The sequence below is a fragment of the Rhea americana genome, unplaced genomic scaffold (assembly GCF_003343005.1).
Source record: "Rhea americana isolate MKP2758 unplaced genomic scaffold, rheAme1 scaffold_182, whole genome shotgun sequence".
Lineage (NCBI taxonomy): Eukaryota > Metazoa > Chordata > Aves > Rheiformes > Rheidae > Rhea > Rhea americana.
This window is the reverse complement of record NW_028185950.1, coordinates 36,570-56,918: the sequence shown is the minus strand read 5'-3', so window position 1 is coordinate 56,918 and position 20,349 is coordinate 36,570. Positions and strand designations below refer to the sequence as shown.

The window sequence follows — 20,349 nt, the reverse complement described above, 5'->3', positions numbered from 1 at the left end:
AGCAAGGGGTACCCAAGCTGCTGAGAGCATGGGAGCTGACAGGGATGTCTGCATTGCGGGAAGCCCTTCCTTCCACAGCTTGGTGTTGATGTGTCCATGGATGTAAAAATCCAGCTGTTGCTCCTTCTGCAGGACGGTCTTTGCAGATACTGTCCAGAGTAGCCCAAAATGGCCCCAAATGCTGGTCAAAATATGAGCAAGAGACTAGATGCCAGTCTTCCAACAGCACCWAGCATCTAGGAAAACAAAATACTTGTTCCTTGGGTGGTCCAAGGTGCGATATCAGGCTCACCTRCTTGCTGGTGAGCCTTTTTTTCCAGGTAGGTTCATAGCAGATACCCGCTTCTGATTTYCCTTCTCCTAGATGGAGGAGCTTGTCCTGTTGGGAGGAGAAGAGGCTGTGCCAAGGTCCCAGGCCCTCAAGGCCAGGGCAGGGTTTAGCTTTGTCCACTCATCACTTTGGGGCACTTACTTACTTACCCAACCTTTACTCCAGCTCCTGTATCCTCCCTTGCTCCCCATATAAAGGTGGGGAKGTTGTGTTCCCCCTTGAGGCTTATGGCTCAGAGTTTCTAACTGGTTATGGTAAGGAGACAGCATTGCCTGTGGGGAAATGAGAGCAAAACTGCAGTGAGGACAAAACAGCTCACTCCAAATTCTAGCACCAGAAAATCTAGTGCTAGACTGGAGGGGCATGGGTCTTACACTGGCATGCRTTTGGGGGAAAATACCGATGGTGAACATTTTACAGTCTGTGGTTCAGGTTATCTGAAAAACACAAACAAGGAGGAGAGCAGCTGCCTAAACCTCAGCAGTGACCTCCTGAACAGCTTGATCTTATCTCAGGAAGAGGACGGCTGGCACAAGTTCCAACTCCGGCAATGCTGAGGACAACCAGAAGCCAAATGAACTACAGCAGCTGAGAAGCGAACATCCAGACCTGAGTCAGCAGCGCCGGCTGCGGGGGAGCATCCAAAAGCAGAGGCCCTTTCTGGGCTCCATTCCCTGTAAGGCCTTGGAGCAGAGTCAGATCCACGGGAGGCTCTCRGGGGTAGTTTCTGGCAGCCTGATCCCAGGGGACAGAAAAAGAAAGGTCTTTGTAGATCTCATCCTTCTTGCTTCACTGCAGCTCTGACAGAAAGGAAATGGATGAAGGATGCCAGAAGGTGGATGGAGGGGCCTGGATAGCACCAAGGCTGGCCTGGGTGCAACCAAATGGACTTGGAGGAGAGGACAGAGAAAACAGAGGGGCATAGAAAACACAGCAACTCAAAGGGAGTCTTACAGCACAGGAATCAGAGGGGCCCAGAAGAAACTAGAGAAATGGAGAGGATCCATGTGTATATGCAGAGGACAAAGGGAATCTGAGGGTGCATGGAGGGGAAAGGAGGTTGTACAAGACAAACGGGAGAGATGCAAGAGAGTGCGGATGAGATGAAAGAGATCTGAGAGCCCATGGAGTGAAATGGAGGGTGTATGAGCAAGCACAGAAGGGAATAAAGCTGATCTGAAGGTGTGTCGGGGGACGCAGAGGGGATCTGAGCACACAGAGGGGAACAGAGAGGRACAGATAAGAACCAAGCCTACAAAGAAGGGAAGGGAGCTGACCAGAGGTGGAACTGGGAAGAGAACAAAGAGGAATAGAGTGTACGAGGAGGGGACCCACACAGGGCCATTGAGGAGGGGTGAGTACCTGCAGAGRGGGGCACACGTTAGTGGGGATGTTTAAGATTGGAGGGACTGGAGGAGGCGTGCGGGAGAAAGGACCAGGGAAAACCCAAGGATGGGCGGAGAGACGTGCAGGGGATCCAAGGGTGCCCTGAGAAGAGCTGAGAGTGCACACCCAGCCGGGGGAGGAAATGCAAGCCTCCCCAGTGACAGCAGCCCCCSGTTTCCCTACGCGTAGGGTAAACAGCAGCAAAGGCAGGGTGCTCCACGAGGTGGGGATGATGCAGAGGTAGTGCCTTCACCAACCAGGACACAGTCCATAGCACCCAGCAGGACTGTTATAGCAACAGATCCCATCACGAATCCAGCAGCCATCAGACAGAGGCAAAGTAATGCTAAGATCAGTCCAGGAAATCCTATTAACAAGCCAGAAAAAGACAGAGAGCAGGTACTGGAGCAAGCACACATAAAATACAGCTCAGATAAGGCCTAGGGGCCTGGGCTGCAGCAAAAATAGGACTCCTGGGCCAGGGGCAGGGGCTGTGGGATCCCAGGTGAGGCTGTTCAGGGAAATTAAGCTTATCAGTGCCCTATGGGCCCTGTTAACATGTGAGTGTGTACAGAAGGGGAAAGAAAGGGCTTTGAAATGGGGGGTGCATGTGCACGGGGATGTGCTTCCCGCAGCCCCCAAAGCTATGCCACATATCCAGAAGGGGACAGGCACAGTGCCCTGCCACGCGTCCACGTCTTGGTCACGACCGCTCCTGCTGCGCGTACTGGCACCGCAGCTTCGGCGCTGGTGAGCTGGCTGAGAAGGAGCCGGGTGCAACCCTAACGGGCTCTGTGCGCGGGGCCCCCACCGAGTCCCTGGGGCCGGGCTTGCACTGGTGCAGCTTATCCCCCAAATCGCCTCTCACGCAGCGGTGAGCCAGCTCTCCCTCGCCGCCATGCTCGCTAGCCCCTCTGCAGAGTGACACCTGCCACTTGTTCGCCAGCCTGTGCAGCGTGCAGCAGGGCTCACGGCCATGCCAAGGGCCTGCTTGTTCCTGCATCATGGAGAGCAGGGTTAAGGGGCTCCGGAAAGAGCGTCGGGCCATCTGATGTTGTCCCAAGCTAGATCAGCCCTGCAGCTGTTTGCCCAGCTGTTTCTAAAACCCTGCAGGGGTGGAGATTTGGCCCTTTCTCTTCCTGATTCTTCCTGCTCTCAGCCGCTCTGGAAGCCGGGCTGTTTTCCCAACATCAGGCCCATGACCCTGTTGCTGCCGGTCCTTTGGGAGGCGGATGCTCTCGACCCAGCCTTGACGGTCTTTCTGTGTATGCATTTCAGSAGGTTTTTCACATCTGCTGTTCATTCAGTAGAGACAGCAACAAGAMTACCAGTAGGGAAGGTGACACTGGGAGGCAGAGCACCTCCAGGTCAACCCTTCCTTGCCATGTGACGCAGGGAAAGCCAGGGCATGAGGTGGAGGATAGCTGAAAGCAGGGGCTACCTAGCAGGGTGCAGGAGGAGCCAGCACAGTGCTGGGTGAAAGACAGCAGGATGCAAGGGAAAGAAGCCAGGGTGGAGAATATCCAGGTGCAGGTCAGAGGATATTGACATGCAGGGGAAGGATATGAGGGTGGAGGACATCAAGGTGTAGGCTGAAGGATGTTGGGGTGCCAGGGGAGGATTGCAGGGCACAGGGTGCCTGCTTCAAGGAGAGTAGAGGCATGGAGTTTGTACATCCCTGTGCCAAGCTCTCAGCCCACCTGTGGTAGCCTTTCAGCCAGCTCCTGGTGGAACCTGAACTGAGATAAACCTGGGGCATCTTGTACATGCAGGGGAGATCCAGCCATGCCAAGTGCCCTCCGTGTCTCCGAGTGGGGACTAGTGTGGCCAGCAGATCAAAGRAAATTATATCCCCATGTTCAGGAGCAGGTCACTGCACTCAGCACTGAGACAAGTGATGCCATTACTGCCCCATGGCCCGCAGCCTCCAGGGCCCATGGCCAGGCCCCAAAGGCAGCACATGAAGGGCAGGTGCCTGGACCTACTCTCCCCTCAGCCRGGTCCTGCAGGATTCAGGCTGCCAGGGCTCTCCAGCCTCCCRTCTGTGAGCCCCTCGTCTGCTGCTGAAACCCATCCCATGCACTGCAGCAGTGCCAGCTCCTCGGGGTGCAGAAGAAACCCCACTGATTTCCGTGCAACAGCTGCACAGACAGGAGGCCCAGCCTCCCRCGGAGGTATGAGCCCGGCCTGAGACCTTGCCAGGAAAAGAGTAGCCAGGAGTGAGAGAGCACCRACCCTTTCGTTGTCATCCTCAAGCCTTTCCTGCCTGCCACCCCACCCCTTCCGGCACKTGGTGGCAGGCGCAGGCACACGGTGGGTGCACACACCCGGGGGTATGTGCGGCTAGTTGTGCAGAAGCAAAATGCCATTGCAGACAAGCCAAGTCAGCTGAATTTATTGAGAACTTCTGTGGAGGGATAAAAATATTTCCACTAGAACTGTAAGAATTTATAAACCTATACTCTTTATATACTTTAATAAATGCATTTATGACTGTCATGCAAAGGTAGGTATTTCTGTAAGAAAATAGCAAGATAAAAAAGGAAATTGAAAGCACTAATATACCCTGGGGGGGGTCCCTGCCCGCACATGTGGTGGGAGAAGGGACCCCCCCCCAGGCTTGCAGCCRACTCAGGAACGCAGGTCACGCATGTGACAGGCATTTCCCCAAATGCCCTGCGACATCTACGCTGATCCTCAAGGTAACTTCAGTCATCTTCAAGCCGAGACACGTGGACTATTGGGATGCAAACCTCTTGCTGGGCCTGAGGAGTGCTCCTCGAAGCTACCCGGGAGGTTTCCCCCGGCTCAGTGGGTGGCCCCAGTGCTGGTGCTGCCGGGGACAGGTAAAGCTCATCTATGCAAGCTCATTCCCAGTGATCCCACTGCTCCCAGTTCCTGCCTCCCAGCCCTTCAGGGCCACTCCAGCCCTCCCCACAGCCTCACCATCTCCTTTTGTCTTTCCCAGTAACCAGGCAGGAAGCTGGGGGAGCCAAGATTTCAGGGCAGGATCAGGCTCCTTTGCTCCTACTCCATGGCCCTCAGTGCCCTGGGGCTGTGGGTCCCAGAGATGCTCTGCAGCCACTCATGGGCAGGTACAGGCCCAGGCTTGCCAGTGGGAGYGCACAGCAGTGCTTAAATGGGAAGCCTCACACACACTGGGGACATCCTTCGGTGACACAGGCACATGACAGAAAAGCAAGCAGCTCCAGAGGCTGAAACACCCCAGGAGGGATGGGTGCAGGTCCAGGCTGCACCYACAACACCCTGCTCCAGGTGAGGAAATCCTTGCCCAGTGTCTTCCCATGAACATCCACCATTTCAGCCCTGGGGACAGCAGGCAGCCCTTAAGAGGGTCTGTTTCCTCATCCAAGAGCCTGGCCAGGGCCCCGCTGAGAAGTGCTGTCCTCTCCAGCATCGCTCAAGGAATTTGGACCCTGCTGCATGGCCAGTCCCAGTTCCCRAGAGCAGTGCCGTACATTTCCCTGAAAAGCCTGGTGTGGCCAGAACTCCGCAAGGGTTTGCTTGGGTGTTTCTAAGGGGAGCAAGTACAAGGTGCTTGGTGGGGGCACAGATTCTGCAGAGGATGCAGGGTTTGACATAGCCCTGGGCACCACTGAGCTTGAGGCCTTCCTCTTACTGGTGGTGGCACAGAGGCGGACAAAGGAGAATGTCCTGGATCCCATYCCTGGCCAAGATGCCCCTCCAGGCCCCACGCCTCCACACTGAAGTTCCTACCCCACAGCCAGTATCCCTCTGTGTCCAAGTCAAGCTTAATGGTAGCCAGGATGTGCTGGCTGCTGTGCACCAAGCCACAAGAGGGAATTGTGTTCTGAGATGGTTCCCCATTCCAAAATCAGCCAGTGGAGGTTGGGGCCACTTCTGGAAGAAGCTGAGAGATGAGTGAGACATGGTGCAGAGCAGCTACCGCCCTGGCCGAGGTGCAAGGAGCACCTGGCAGCAGATACCACACACCAGCCTCCTGGGGCCATACTCCTGCACTGCCACACTGAAGGGATCTTGCAGAGCATCTGTTTGGAGGAAACGGCCCCCAGCTAGTCCGATGAGAAAATTTGCTCTCCAGGTGTATGACACCAGGCTGCAGTGTTTTGAGGCTTGGACTAGTCCTTTCACTTCGGCCCCCATGTTACCTTTCCTTAAGCCACTGGCCAAGCTCTCCTCTGTGTAAACCCTGTAGCATGAACAGACAGCCTAAGGTGGGATGGGGACAGGGCTGTTGAGTAGGTGGCAGGGGAGCAGGATAACCAGGGTACCAGTAGCTGCCCAGCACCCCTCTTGGGAGCTACACCAACCTTCTGGACACACTGAGCCTGCTGCCTGCAGTTCCCCAAGGCCAGGTCAAAACACGCATCCTGCTGGTCTGGCAGCCCACAGGGTCTCAGGGCAGGGGTAGAGCAGAGAGCAGGCACCAGGCTGTGAGATGTATGGGAAARCAGAGCAAAAGCTGAGGCAGCAGGGACAAAAAGGACCGCTAAGGTGGAAAGCGGCACACAGCACAGGGGAGACGACATGGCAGCTGGACAGGACACGAGTTGATGGGGGGAATCCCAGGGCGTGTGCCAGCCGGCAGCCCCGGGACAAACGAAGCCGTGTCTCTTTGACGTTCCCAGAGGACAAGCGTTGCAAGACTCGATAAGGCGATACTGCAGCAGCTTAAGGTGATAGGTGTGTTSTTGGTACCGAGTTTCCTAGCTTGGCTTGGACAGGATGTAGCGTGATGTAAACATTTCTGGTCTCTGAGTGGGGCAGGGTTGGAGGAGGAGGAGGAGAAGAGGGCTAGTGAGAGTCCTTCATCTGCTTCTGGATTTTCTGGAGCATCTCCTGCATCCGCCGCAGCTGAAAGAGAAGGGAGAAATGGGAACCAATGGGGCCTGCCATCTTCCTGGGCACCCACATTGTGAGCTTCCCCCAGGCGGTGCCAGCTCCCTCTGAAACATATCTGAGTCAAACATCTCAAGCAGATTCSGATCAACAAAAGCTCTGTTTTAGGAAAAGTCTCAAATTCCTCCCAAATGTCTCTTCCCCCTGACCTCATGGCTGAAGGACCAGCTGCTGGCAGGATGTCATAGAAAGGGTTTCCCTTCTCAGCTGTGCCACCTCGGAGGCTGGGGACAGGTCACAGGGACATTGGCCACAGCAGGCGTTTGYGAGAGCCACTGGGTTTCAGATGAGCCCTGCCCTTGCCCTCCCCAGCCTGCCTCTCACTCACCTCCTCATCCTTCTCCCGGATGAGCTTCTCTGTCTCAGAGTCCGGCACTGCAGGAATGACGGGAATGGGGAAATCTGTCCCACTCTCCCTCGTCAGCTTGCTGCAAGGGGCAAAGAGAGAGAGGACAAGGGAGTTTCTACAGCCATACAACAGAGGCAATACCCTAGAAAAATGCACTCTTCAGCCCTCAACATTACATGGTGCAGGACCCCRAGGCATCAGAACTAGTGTGGCACAGGGGGTGCACGAGCCTGGGGACAGACATGGCTCTGTGTGGCCAGAGGTCTGCAGCCCTGYAGACTGCAGCTGGCAGCTTGCATCCCAAAAGGTTTGGATGAAAAGTTTGGGGGCTCAGAGACCACCCTGAGCACTGTGCCTGCTCCCGGGCCCCGTAGGCTGAAAGAAAGGGCACCAAATTGGTGGGTCACCCAGAGGGTCAGGGCTAGAGCACATGGACAGACAGAGAGACTGCTGCTTGTTCAGCCTGGAGAAGACAAAACAAAGGGGAGAGCTAATGACTATCTTCCACCATCCCAAGGGGGTTACAGAGAAGATGGAGGCAGAGCCTCCACAGAGACATGCAGAGAAAAGGTAAAAGACAATGAATGCATATTGCAATGAGGGAAATTCCCACTAGATCCATGGAGAATACTCCTTCTCACAAGAGTGTTGCAGCCCTGGGATGGATCTGAAGGAGGTAGTGGCATCTCCATTCTTGGAGATATTTAACACTCAGCCGGACAGGGCCTAAACACCTCACTCAGCTCTGGAGTTAGCCGTAGTCTGGGCAGCAGTTGGATGGGAAACCCCAGGTGTCCCCCTCGACCCATACCTTGATGATTCTCTAACTTGCCCACCAGGTGGGAATGAGTTTGGTTATGGTCCATGCTGCAACCCTGCAGTTAAGGAAATGTCCTACTCAGAACAGGGTTAGGTCTGTTCTGTCTTTTCGTCCTATGCAATGAGCCCAGAAGACATGGCTTTGCATGTCTGCAAGTTCAAGTTCTCCATCAAGAATAAGAGCTCTAGGGCACACMCAGGTCCAGCCTTTTCTCTAGATCAACTAGGATCTTGTGGCATACAGGAACAACATTAGCTGTGCAGATCTGTACCTAGGAAAATGCATTTGTTTCATTACACCAGCAGATTCTGTTGATCTAGTGAAGAAAGTTATGTTTCTGTCTCACTGGCAGCTCTTGTCTTCCTCTGGTAACTATTGCAGTTCTACCAACACCAGGCTTTGGGATGCCACATGGCCAAAGAGCACAACAGGATATAGATTCTGCAATAGCACAATCTCACATTACAAAATACAGAGTGAGGTCTTCAGGATTCCCATCTTTGGATAAGGAGGAAAATAAATTACTCTACCTCAGCCAGAAAGACCACATCAATAAGTCACCAAAACTGAGCTCTCCCTTCCAGCTTGCACCGAGCCATCCCCACAGCAAGCGCCAGGTCCTGCGGTTCAGAGCAGGGAGAGGGCCCCAGGGCCACTGGCGCAACCCAGCACAGTGCTCAGAGTGCCTGGATGGGCAGACCCAAGGGCTTGCACCCAGCAAGTCCATCYCATCAGCCTTGCTGCAGCAAGCTGGGAGGAGGCAACATCCCAAGGCAGGCGCTGGGCACCAGGTGCCCCACAGCCTCTTTCCTCAAGCACCTGAGCCACATATCATCATATGGACCWGAGCCTGTCACTGGACTCCTCTCCGCCCCTGCTCTCATTTCCAGTGATATCAGTTCATTTACCAACACTAGACCTGATTCACCGAGCCAGTGTAACTTGACSTTGACTTTGATTCACCTTTGGCACTGCAAAGCATCTCCCAGCTCCTCAGAACTGTGGCCAGTCAAGGTGGATGCTTCAGTCCCTCCAGCCTCCCACACCTCCCCTGAGGGCAGTCTTGGTTTACTTCAGAGCCAGCTGAGGGCAGCATTTGCATCTCCCGCACAAGGCTGGCTGCTGCAGCCTCATCACCCCAGCTGRTTACTTGTGCTGCAGTGGTACCCACAGCCATGCAGGGGCCAGGCCTTGCCACTGCGCACTGAGTGAGCCCACAGCATCCTATCTTGCACACCAAAGGCATTTTGTTTCTGCCAGATATCTTTTTTTCCGATGCTTTAAAATCTTTTAAACTCAAGCGTTTCACTTTTTTCCCAGATTTCCGGTGTTGCTGCACGATGGGTTGTAATGACCTTGTTGGAGCACAATCATCCTCTGGCCAGCTGTTTCCCAGCATGCTTTGAGTTTGCTCCATGCTGCTTTCACCAATCATCAATGAGGAAATGCACYTCAATTAACATGTATCCCTGTGGCAGGAGCTCTGGACATCATGTCTGGGGCTGGTCCACYTAGACAGGAGTGGGGCAGACTAAAYTGATCGCATCTCCTACAAGGACCACACTAGAAGGGACCCATCTCCTCACAGCCACCAGCTGGGTCCTGCCAGAGGGCACRCTTTGCTCCAGTGGATGATCCATATAGCCAGAATGACGTTGTTGTTCCTAATGATCGCACAGCATGCCAGGAGCTGCTGCTGTTTCTCCAGTGCAAGGAACAAGCCGCCRCTTTTCAGCATCTCTGTATGCAAAGCTTGGCTGCGGGATGCATGAGCCAGTTCTTCCTSAGGCAGGTTGTCCCTGATCTGCAGGATCCCAACTGTACTGCAGTAAACCCAAGTGTGCAAAGGCAAATGCTGGTTTCTGGACACATTTTGAACCACCTTGGACACCATTGCCTGCTGTCACCAGTCTCACAAAGCTGTGATGCTTGCCATAGGGGCGATTTCAGAGCCAGCTGGGATAGCAGCAAGCTCATCCTCCTCTGGCCTGTTCAGTGAGGAATAAGGAGCACCTTGTCCTGAATCAGGCTTGACCTGGGCGCTGAACATGTATTGAGCAGCTTTGTCAGCTCACAGAGAGCAGGGATGGGCAAAAGCAGTGCCCACCACAGTCTCTTCCTAAAATGAGCAACAGCTCCTCCACACAGGTCTACCTAAACTGGTATCCCRTGTACCAAGAAAGGCCTGAAGCAGCACTTCCATGGGCTCTGGTGCAGYGGTGTTGGGAGCAGCTGCTCTGCAGCACTTCCCTTGTCCAGCCTTTGGGCTGGGAACAGCCGGCTGCCATGAAACGCCCTCCCTGCTTTGCAGACCAGAACACACAAGCTGTGGTGAGTGCATGGGAGCAGGGGGCCAGACAGGACTGCAGTCACGTGGCAGGGCCATGGCAAACCCCCAGCTCCCATCACCTCTGCCACGGAGAGCGGTGACAGTGCCTAGCCCTGGGCCRAACGTCTCGAGGATGCCCGTGGGCCCAGTGCAGACCATCTGCCTGCCTGCCTGTGGGCTGAGGTGGCTGGGTTCACYGTCCTCATGCAGCCCTTGCCCAAGCAGCTGTGACCAGCCCCCCTCCATGAGGAGGGCAATCGGCCACCTCCAGGTCCTTGCCAACTCGAATGCCTGGCTTGGCTCAAGCTGTCTGTGCTCCTTTCCCCCCTTCCTAGGCGCTGCTGTGGCTGCATCCCGCCATGCTCTTCCCCCCACACACTAGGGCTGCTCCTCCAAAACAGGCACYGCGTGGTCCAGCGTTGGCACCAGCCCCTTAGTGCCACATGCCTGGGGCTCCCCGCTCCTCCACTCCGGTGGTCGCTGGGTGATGTTGGCTGGCGGGCACCGAGTCAGTGGTGCCAAGCAGAGGCTCCATCCCCCTCTCTAATCCCACCGTGCCTGGCCGAGCCTGGGGATGAATCCCATCAGAAGGGCTGCAGCTGGGGCCTGGCACCCTCCCGGCACTCAGCCAAGGGCACGCTGCCTGTGGATGCTACCAGCACCCTCAGGACCTCCRTCTGCATAGCATGGGTGCCTCCATCTGTCTGCTGTGCTCCATCTCAACCACGGGGAATCAGAGCTTGCAGCTGCCAGTTTATGCAGCCTAGAGGGCCGGTGGGCAGGGAGACATGGGGACTGCTCTCCCCACGCATCCTTGCGGAGCCAGGCAGCAGCCAACCCAGCTACAGGGAGCAGGACAGCCACCTCTGCACCCCTGGCATCCCCTGGAGGGGAGATGCTGCTGGCCACCCATAGCCAGGCCAGGGTCCAGCTGGGCTCCAGGCTCCCTCCTCTGTGCAGACACAGAAGGACCAAGACAGCATTTGATAACAAGTACTTTATATAGCGTCCAGCAGGACACAGCCCTGCGACACACATGGAGACGGAGGAGGGCCAGCGGCAGGGACGAGGCCGGCCCTCCACTGCCACAGTCCTCAGGGGGCACTGCCAGGCTCAGTCCGTGGAGCAGTCGGCACAGCACAGCCTCAGCGTGGAGGGATCCCTCCTTCTCCCGCAGCATGCAGCAAAACAACGCACATGGAGAGACGAGCTTAGACATGCCTATYGCTGCCAGAAGTCACTCTGCCTGCCACCTTCAAACGCTTACCTGGGGTCTCACCACTCTGCCAGCATGCCACTTGTGCCAGTGCAGCCCACGGAGGCACCCACCAAGGGCAAGGTGCCTGGAGCTGTGGCTGGCACAGGCAGCTGGACCTTCAGCCTTGTGAGCTGTGGATCGGGGCAGGGGGTTCCCAGGGCTCCTGCACTGCTCCAACATCTGTCTGCTCACCAGCACCACTGGGGCCCTGCTTTTGGGGGGTTCCCCTGGGTTGTGCCACAGTATATTGGGGCCACTAAGGAGGATGGCAGYGCCTCAAATCCAGAGCTGTCTGCTCCCACCCCATTGAGAGGTGCATCCCACCTCCAGCTGCTGCAGAGCCACAGAGGGGGCCAAGCCATCTCCCATCCTCCCCCTGCTGAGGACTGAAGCAGCACGCAAGACCTCTGCTGCTGTCTCCATCCTCACCTTACCTGAAACAGCCCTGGTCCCATCACCCGGGTGCAATGCACGGACAGAGGAGTCCCCCACCCACTTGRTTCACCAARCACACATCAGTCACTTGCTCTCCTYCTCCTCCAACCCTTGGAGCCCTCCTCCAGCACACAGGGATGGAGGGTCCCCCTCACTCTCATGGTGGCCTCTCAAGCTGGACTCAACCAAGCTGCAAGACAAACCACCACTGACCCCAAGGAGTACCAAGGCTTCCTCACTCATCACACAGCAAGGACCAGCACAGGCACTGTTTGTGCCTCAGCCAGCTCTTTGCAACCTGGACACCACAGATCACCACCTGTGATAGGCCAAAGACATGYCTGGCCTGGGGAAACTAAGCAGCTSTGAGAACAGGACATGATTCCCYATCCCAGCCGATGGCATGGCATGGTCCCCACAGTCCCACTCCCAGCATGAGGCATGGTCCCCCTCTCCTGCCCCATACTTGCGATTCCTCTCCTTCACCACCATGCGGGTCATGCTCTGGATGCACTGCGTGCGGTAGTTCTCATAGTGAGTTTCCCGTGTTACGTCCTTGAGGTCCTGCATGTGTGTCCTCACCAGCATCGTGCGCAGCTTCACAAAGTCACAGTGGGCTGGGTTCTCCACTGTGGAGGAAGTTGGGGTTAAAAGGTGATAGCCAGCCCCTTGCTTCCCCCCAAACTCTCCAGGATGGGTTTAGGCAAGCAGAGCTCACCCTGGGGACCCCCACAGCAGACAACCAGGCCGGATAGGTTGGTGACACTGGAGAAAGCAGACTGCTGTTGTCTGCATGGAGAAGTGATGCATGGGGTCCCTGTGCCCCACAGCTTCCCAAAGGCTGGCAGGGCAATGGGGGCAGTGCCAGGAGCGTGGCCCAAGGTGTGGAGCTGCTGGGTCCCACCACAGCATTACCTTCCACAATGCCCCAGGGGTAGAGCCGCCCACGGACACGTCGGCCTTTGGCCTCCACAACCGTGTTACTGCCAATCACAGCGAATGGGATGCTCTCCTGCAAGAGGACCACGAGGGTTAGCAGGGCTYGGTCCTACCTGCTGCATTGCCCATGACTCACAACCCCAGGTCCCTTCATAGTTTGGCCTCTGCCGTATCTAGCACAGAACTGCTAAGATGCCCATAAACCCTGGCTATAGAAAGTGCCAGGTAGGTCAGTAGCTGTCACAGCACTGATTTCTCCACCCAATCAGCCTGATTTTGCTGTTGGCCACTTGCCCAAGCTGTGGTCAGGGTCTGGCTGGTACCAGTGGAGTCATAGTGATGTGTCCAGAGCAGGATTGCTAGGGCTGCTTGGGGACTTAGCCCTGAAGGGAGCTGCAAAGAGTCCTGAGGGTCCCCCAAGGGTGATGGGTCTCCCTCCCCTGGAACTCTGCCCCTGAGAAGAGGGTGGAAGAGCCTGACCCACCTTCAGTGCCTGGTCCTGCAGCTTGAATTCCTCGTCCTCATCTGAGTCGCACTCAGGGAACTGGTAAATGCGGATCCCATAGTGTTCAATCTCCTCCCGGATCTGCACACAGACAGCCTGGCTGATGGACAGGGCCCTGGCCCCTCAGAAATGGGGTGGGAAATTCCACAAACAGGTGCACAAAGCCCCAGTGTCCCCTGGCACACYAGCCATGGACCCTTAAAACAAGCCTGTCATCTCTGATGATCCAGACAGACTGGATGTCACAGACACCACCACTCCTCTGTACCTTTCCAGGCTCCAGCCAAGCACTGGAGAAACGCATCCCTGGGGACCACATGGGCAARCAGGTCCCCTACTGCAGTGGAGACACAGAAGATGCTCCCTGGTGAAGTCCAGGCAGAGGGCGATGGAGAGAGCCCACAGCTGAGGCTGGATCCATGGCACTAAGGAGCCAGTGAGACAGCTCTGGGCTAAATCCTGCCTTCACCTTACCTTGTTTTTCTTGCGCTCCACCTCAGAGGGAGTTAAGGTGTCAGCCTTTGCCAGGACAGGTACAATGTTCACCCGCTGGTGCAGGGCTCTCATGAACTCCACGTCCAGGGGGCGAAGGCTGCAAGGAGAGAACAGTTAGTGCCTCGCCCTGGCAAAGCCTGTTCCACAAACTGGCACAGCCATTGCTGAGAGCTTCCCTGACAGGGCCTAGCATCCTCAAGCATTCTCTGCAGCCACTTACTGAGTGTGGACAGGGAGGTTGGGGTTGCTCATACCCATGACCAAAGGGCGAGATGAAATAGATGCAGCAGTGGACACGGTTGTCCTGGATGTTCTTTCGGTTCAGACCACTTTCATCACGGAAATACTGCTCAAACTGCTGGTCAATGTAGTCAGCCACAGGCTTCCAGCTAGAGGGACAGGAGGGGTTGCAGAGAGGTGAGGTGAAGATCAATGACTCCCCATCCTGCAGGACCCACAGCATCCACCAGACCCAGTTCGTCCACAAGAGACCCTTCCCTGAGTTCCAGGCCTCACTGTGCTATTTTCAGGCTCAATAGCTCTTCCTACAGCTCAGCATTGCTCCCCAAGGAGATGGGCAGCACAAGTCCTGGCAGTCCTCCAGGCTAGTAGGATCTGGCCACTGAGGCAAACGGCAAAGAGCACGTGAYCCACCAGGTGCCCAGAAGGCTTGCAGCACTGTAGAGTATCCCTCCCTGCATATGTCCCTGGCTCCCAGCTGTTGGGCTGAGCAGGGGTGTTTGATCCTAGGACACCTAAATGGCAGCCAGCTGAAAGGAGCAGAGGAGTGCAGGCTATGGGTTGGCCTCTTTCTGGAGAGTCCACATATCAAGGTGGTAGTCTTGACCCCAGACGCAGCAGCTGCTGCAAGCAGGAGGATGCTGGAGCCACGGCTGGGCATGAGCTGCTACAAAACAGGAGGGAACCTGTGTGCTGCCCTGCCACAGGCAGGGCCGGGTAGCTCTGYCAGGCTAAATGCAGCTAGCACCCAAAAGCAGCATGAGAAAGCCTGTGGCTCAGTGCAAGCTGGAGAGTGGGAGATGTTGGGAATGGGACCCTGGAACAGGCCTGGGAAACCTTCTTCCAGGCTCAGTTGCAGTTGAAGGCTGGAAATCTTTGGTGTGATGGTCAAATCCTGCCCTGCTCCAGCCTGTGCCCCTTTTGGGTAGATGTTCCCAGCATGTTTTTGTGCTTTGGAGGATAGTGGCTTTGGCTGGGCCATAAATCCCTTCCTTTGAGTTTGTAAGAGCCAGACTTCTCTCYAAGAGCCAGGCCCCAATTTCAGGAGCTGCCTTGTGTTTAAGCCCAAAGCAGCCTGGAAGAGTAAGCCTGAGCTCTGGTTCAGGCAGAGCACACCCTGCATTGCTCCCCAGCCACCCAGGCCCATGCAGCCAACTATCCCGTGAACTGTGGCACCCCTGACCCTTTTCACGCAGTCATTCAAAGCCATCTGTCTCCTCTAACTGGAGACCATAATGATGCATTGCACCCCATCAAAGCCCTGCATYGAACCCCGTGGCAGAAACCTCCGCCGTCACACTGCCCATCAAGGTCACAGCCCTCTCAGCAGGACATACCACTCAGTGTTGTTCACRGCGTCCCCAAAACCTGGGGTGTCCACAATGGTTAGACGCAGCTTGACACCTTTCTCTTCGATGTCCACAACATGCTTGGTGATCTCCACTGTCTGTGTGATGCGCTCTGGAAAGGCAAGAGAAACCACTATGATCTGGGCAGCCCTGGGAAAGGGTGTGTGTGTGTTTCCATGGGCAGCAGGACGGAGGCTGGACCAAGGCCAGGTTTGGACGCGCTCAGTCCCAGCCCATCCTTTTGCCCTCTGGAGACTTTTCCAGCCTGGTCATCCCTGCCATGGTCTGTCCGGCAGCTTCCTGCGATGTAGCCATGCCCAGGGCTGTCTAGCATGTGGGGAAGCCACGTTACCCATTCACCTCCTGTCCAGGGAGGCTGCAGGGGCTGGGGGATTTGAGGGCTTTTCAAAAGCATCCCAGGTAGCTGAGTAGCTCCCACTGAGCACTGTGGTCCAGCAGAGTGAATGCGGAGATGCTGCACACCAGCAGGATGCTCTGCACACCACTGCTGAGAACCAGCCCTGGCTGTGCATGGCCAGACATGAGCCCCCACCCTCGCTGCCCAGCGCAGCTCATGGCACATCTCATAGGGCTGTCCCACAACCACCAGCAGCCCCGCGAGGAAGGGAAGGGCTCCATGCACTGGAGGGAAGCTTCTAGGTCAGAGACTCCAACCACCAGGGACTGCAGGATGTCACCAGTCTTCTTGTGTCCCTAAGGTGCTGGTCACTGTGTCCAGWGCCCATTTACTCCCTGCTGACTCCTCAGCCATGTCTCCCATGTCACAGGCTGCAGCAGCCTGGATGGTGCTCCAGCTCCAGAGCTTTTAAAGTCAGAAAGACCCATTGGACCTCTCAGTTTGAAAACATGACCAGGAAAACAAGAATCCAAGCTGAAATCCCCCACCTCATAAGCATTGGCATTAGATTAGTTCCCCCCCCCCAAAGTAAATCTACAAATAAAAATCCCCCGGCATTTCAGCAGCAAGAGTCAATTTGAGACTGGAAGCCTGTGCATGGGGGCTAGTGGGTTTGCTGTGCAAACTGCCCTTCTCTCCCTCCATCCTAAATCTGTTGGGATGCGGCAACTTTGGCTGAAACTCCAGCCCTGTGCTCTGGCCAGCCACAGCAAGCACAAGAGGCTGCCAAGCTCCAGCAGTTTTGGCAAAAACTGGTTTTCTTTCCCTCTGATTTTGGGGAGCAAGTGCAACCCCAGAGCAAGAAGTGGGGGTGTTTGAAGAAGCTGAGCTGCTTCCACAGAGAAAGCAGCACAAGGTATCCCCAGCGGCTGGATCTAGGGTGGGTRATCTGCTTCACTTCAAGGGTGTTTTCTGCTCCCTGTATCCTTGGGATATGGGGACACACATATGGGTACACAGGCACCCCAKGGGTACCCTTCAGACCCCATGCATGCCCCCAGGTCCCTTATCCCTATGAATACTTCCATAACACTGCGTGTGGACCCACATCTGTGTGCATGGCCACATACATACATACTGCTTTGAGCTTAGACCAGCTCCTAGCAACAGAAACAAATCAAATAGCCTTCTCAAACCCAAGGGGGGTTGAACCTGTTTGGCTATGTTAATCTGAAAGCCTTCTCCAGCTGAAGCAGAGTAACTTGCCTGGACCTCGGCTCAGACCTGGACTGTCCCCAGATCCCCTGGCTGCTTGGATCTGAGGGTTTGGTTTGGCTCCATCTGAAACCCGGCAAGCTTGGGCTTGTTTTCCCATTGCTTTGTGGTACGGGACAAAGCYCCGTGGGGGGGAACTCGTGTCGCAGGGCTCAGTGCTGCCAGGGACGAAGGGCCCAGCTCCTATTTGATAACTTGGAGCACTACCCCATACCAACAGGCAGCTGGCAAAACGCCGTCTGTACTTTTTCATTTAATAAGCCCAAAAGAGACAAACACGGCTTTTCATTGGTAATGAACTGGAGAATCCTGGCTGAGCGCGGAGAGGAACWGTCAACTCTCTGATTAACGGCGCTGGAGGTGCAAACGGAGACAAGCCACTTCAAAACCCAGCAAGATCCCTACCGTGATAATCAGAGCATTAAAGAGGCACCCTGCCTCGGGACCTGCTGAATATGCAAGTGAGAGCCGCACCACCTGCCAGCAGCCCAGAAAGCCAGCCGGTCAGCACAGGAACGAGCCCCGGGCTCGCTGGCCATGGCCCCAGCTGCTGGCACAGTCCTGAGAGACCCTGGACAAAGACATGGGTTTCAGCTGGCCCATCAGCAACGTTAAGGCAGCAATCTCGGTTGCCAGGAGGGAGGCAGCCTCCTGGCACGGAGGCGCGTGTGGAAGGAGGACACGCACGGGCACCAGCTGGCACTGGCACATGCGGGCTCAGCTGCACGGTGCCAGCCGCTCGGCCTCGCCAGGTGACCTCCTTCCCCAGCAGTGGGGTGGCCTGGGCTGTGCTCTCCTTGCATGCCCCAAAATGCCCTGCTGAGATTTCTCGCCTCTCTTACCTTCAGCATTAAGGAGCTTGCGATCTTTATACATGTCCGTGAGGAAGAGGCTGTTCACGAGGGTGGATTTCCCCAACCCGGATTCCCCTAGGACGAAGGGGAAGAACAGTTAGGGGAGACCAAGAGGAAGTTGAGCAGGGCTGGGAGAATCGGGGCAGCCAGGCCTCAGGACCACAAAATGGGATCCCAGATGGGCACATCCAGTGCAGGACAGCAGAGAGCTAATGGGGGCAGAAAAGAGCTTCATGCCCCAGCTTTTGGGATCTGCACTCTGATTAGCGACCAGGACCCCATCCCTCCACCCTGGTGCCGTGCCAGGCTTGGCCATACATACCTGCCACCATGAGTGTGAAGTCAAAGCCCTTCTTCACCGATTTCCGATGGACCTGGTTGGGAAGCGTCGCAAACCCCACRTACTCCTTGTCATCCTGCAGGGAGAGGCAGAGGGGGGATATGGGACAGAAGACATATTGTCTTTCCCCATCCCACTCCATGCTGGAAGACCAACTTGGGCCTGCTCCACTCGCAGGCTGGCCAYAGGGCTCGTGACTCCTGTCTCCCTTTCCAGCCACACTGCTAAGCAAGCCCCGGCCCCACACTCACTGCCACTCAGCTGGGCCAAGGGCTTGGTGGCAGAGCAAGCACCATGTCCTGCGCAGTGCTCCTGGCCGTGGGGTTACAGGAAGCTGCACAGGACTGCTAGCTCTGAGTGATGTGGGGCCCAGGTGCTGCAGGATGCAGCCATGTCTGACAGAGGCCCTGTGCCCTTGGTTTCGGAGGTGCAGCTCCCGTCTCCAGGATGGAGCATCTTCCACTCCAACTCCTTTGGTGCATCCTTACCACCCCCTCCTCAGCCCAGAGATGCTCGTACCTCAGAGGAGTCATAGGGGTCCAGCTGGCCCCAGGGGCTCCGGGGCCGAGAGGGGCTTGGTGGTGCAGGGGCCATGATGTGCTGCTGAAAATCCAAGGGCCGAGGCCGAGAGAAAGGCTTGSCATCTTTCTCATCTGCGGGATCATCAGCAGGTGCCCTGCCTACGCCGGAGAAGGGGTGGCCAGGCCCAGGATCCCGCCTGCTCTCTTCGGGCTCCACCTTCCGAAGGTTTTCTCCCCCAGGATAGTCCTTCAGAAACTGGGCCAGCTCTGCCTCGTCCGAGTCTTCCTTCAGGAAGCGCTTTATCTGTACAAGAGAAGGGGTGAGAACAGAGAGGAACAGAGAGGAGAGAGAGAGTGCATGGTGAAGATGATGCTCAAGGCAGGCATGCTGCCCCAYGGCATGGTCCCGCACCACCGGACTCATCAATGTCACAAGCCCTAAGCCTCAGCCATTGGCTGCATGCACCACGAGGATGGCTTGGAGAGAGGGGCACCTCGGGAGAGAGAGGGACGCAAGCACCTAGAAAGACATAGCCTCTGCCCAGGGACAGGCACGTGGGTAGGAGTAGGACAGGCTGGGGCACGTGGTCCCATGCACCCCCTGGGGCACCTCGGACGCTTACAGCTTGCTGCACAGGGATCTCAGTTGGCTCCTCGTGCTCCGAGGGGCAGGGATGGGGATCTCCCCCTGCGGCCCCGGAGGGAGCCTGGACACCCCATTGCTCTTCGGGGTCTTCTGGGCCAGCCAGAGCCCCTGCACACGCTGCTGCCTGTTTGGAGCACGGGGTTGGCGTGCACCAAGGAGRGTGGAGAGAGACCAAGAAGAGAGGTGAAAAGCAGCAAAAGAGGAGCTGGCCAGAGCCCAGACCACTGGCTGTACCAGGCTGGCAGAGTCCTGCCTGTGCCATCTCACACGTGCCCCCAGTTTGCACATATCTGTGTAAAGGCAATGGTGGAAGGGGCCCCACCACCACCTTTCCTCGTGGTCCTGGGTGATGGCCAAGGCAGGCGATGTAACTCACAGCCATCGTCTGCCCAGACATGCAAAGGGTACTGAGGACAGACCTGCACACCAGCACCCTTGCATAAAGTTGCTGAGAGATGAGCGGGACCAGCAACCTCGTATCCACACTCACACCCTGACTCCTCGCATGAGCAGGGCCCCCAAAGTCCGCTATGCTTCTTCACTTGCACCCCCCTCACCCCAGTATGGCTCTGCCCAGCAGTCAACAGCCATGTCAAGCCAAGTAGGGGTCCCCCATCGCCAGGGCCCCAGCCAGGCAGCATCAGCAGGAAGGAGGGCTGGGAGGAGTGGAGCACACCAGCTCAGAGAGCTGCTGCGAGCCAGCGGCTCCGTGGCTCGGGGCCCAGAACAAGCTCCCGGCCGGGGCTCCCGCGGTACACGCAGAGCTGGGCTCTCGCCACATCCTGTTTACAAGCGCTAGAGGGAGGAGAAGTGGTCCCTCAAGGGCATGGCTGGAAGCTGCTCCTGCAGACGCTGGGACAGTGCCCAAGTCATGATGGAGACCTCCTAGCTGGAGGCAGGCAGCACGAAGGGAGGTTGCTCCAGTGTCAGTGCACCATCACCTCCAGTTTCAGCCAAGAGTCTGGGGTCTCACCAGGGTTTGGAGAGCCACCAAGCTGTGTTTTGGGGTCAGTCCTC

At 56.5% G+C, this 20,349-nt stretch overlaps 1 protein-coding gene and 1 long non-coding RNA gene across 2 annotated transcripts; both read right to left on the bottom strand.

The window, feature by feature from the left end:
- Positions 1–299: 299 nt before the first annotated feature.
- On the bottom strand, positions 300–1,060 carry LOC146597490 (uncharacterized). Its single transcript, XR_014895490.1, has 3 exons — positions 941–1,060; positions 481–603; positions 300–379 (listed from the first exon to the last, which is right to left on the bottom strand). It is a non-coding gene; the product is annotated as an uncharacterized LOC146597490 (long non-coding RNA).
- A 3,030-nt stretch (positions 1,061–4,090) lies between these two features.
- On the bottom strand, positions 4,091–19,110 carry LOC146597489 (septin-4-like). The gene is made up of 11 exons (XM_085302010.1): positions 18,685–19,110; positions 18,148–18,241; positions 17,814–17,900; positions 15,327–15,450; positions 14,004–14,138; positions 13,729–13,846; positions 13,234–13,335; positions 12,726–12,822; positions 12,277–12,439; positions 6,948–7,047; positions 4,091–6,574 (listed from the first exon to the last, which is right to left on the bottom strand). The coding sequence occupies exons 1-11, from the start codon at positions 19,108–19,110 to the stop codon at positions 6,515–6,517; spliced, it is 1,506 nt and encodes a 501-aa protein (XP_085158136.1). The 3' UTR covers positions 4,091–6,514.
- Between the last annotated feature and the right edge of the window lie 1,239 nt (positions 19,111–20,349).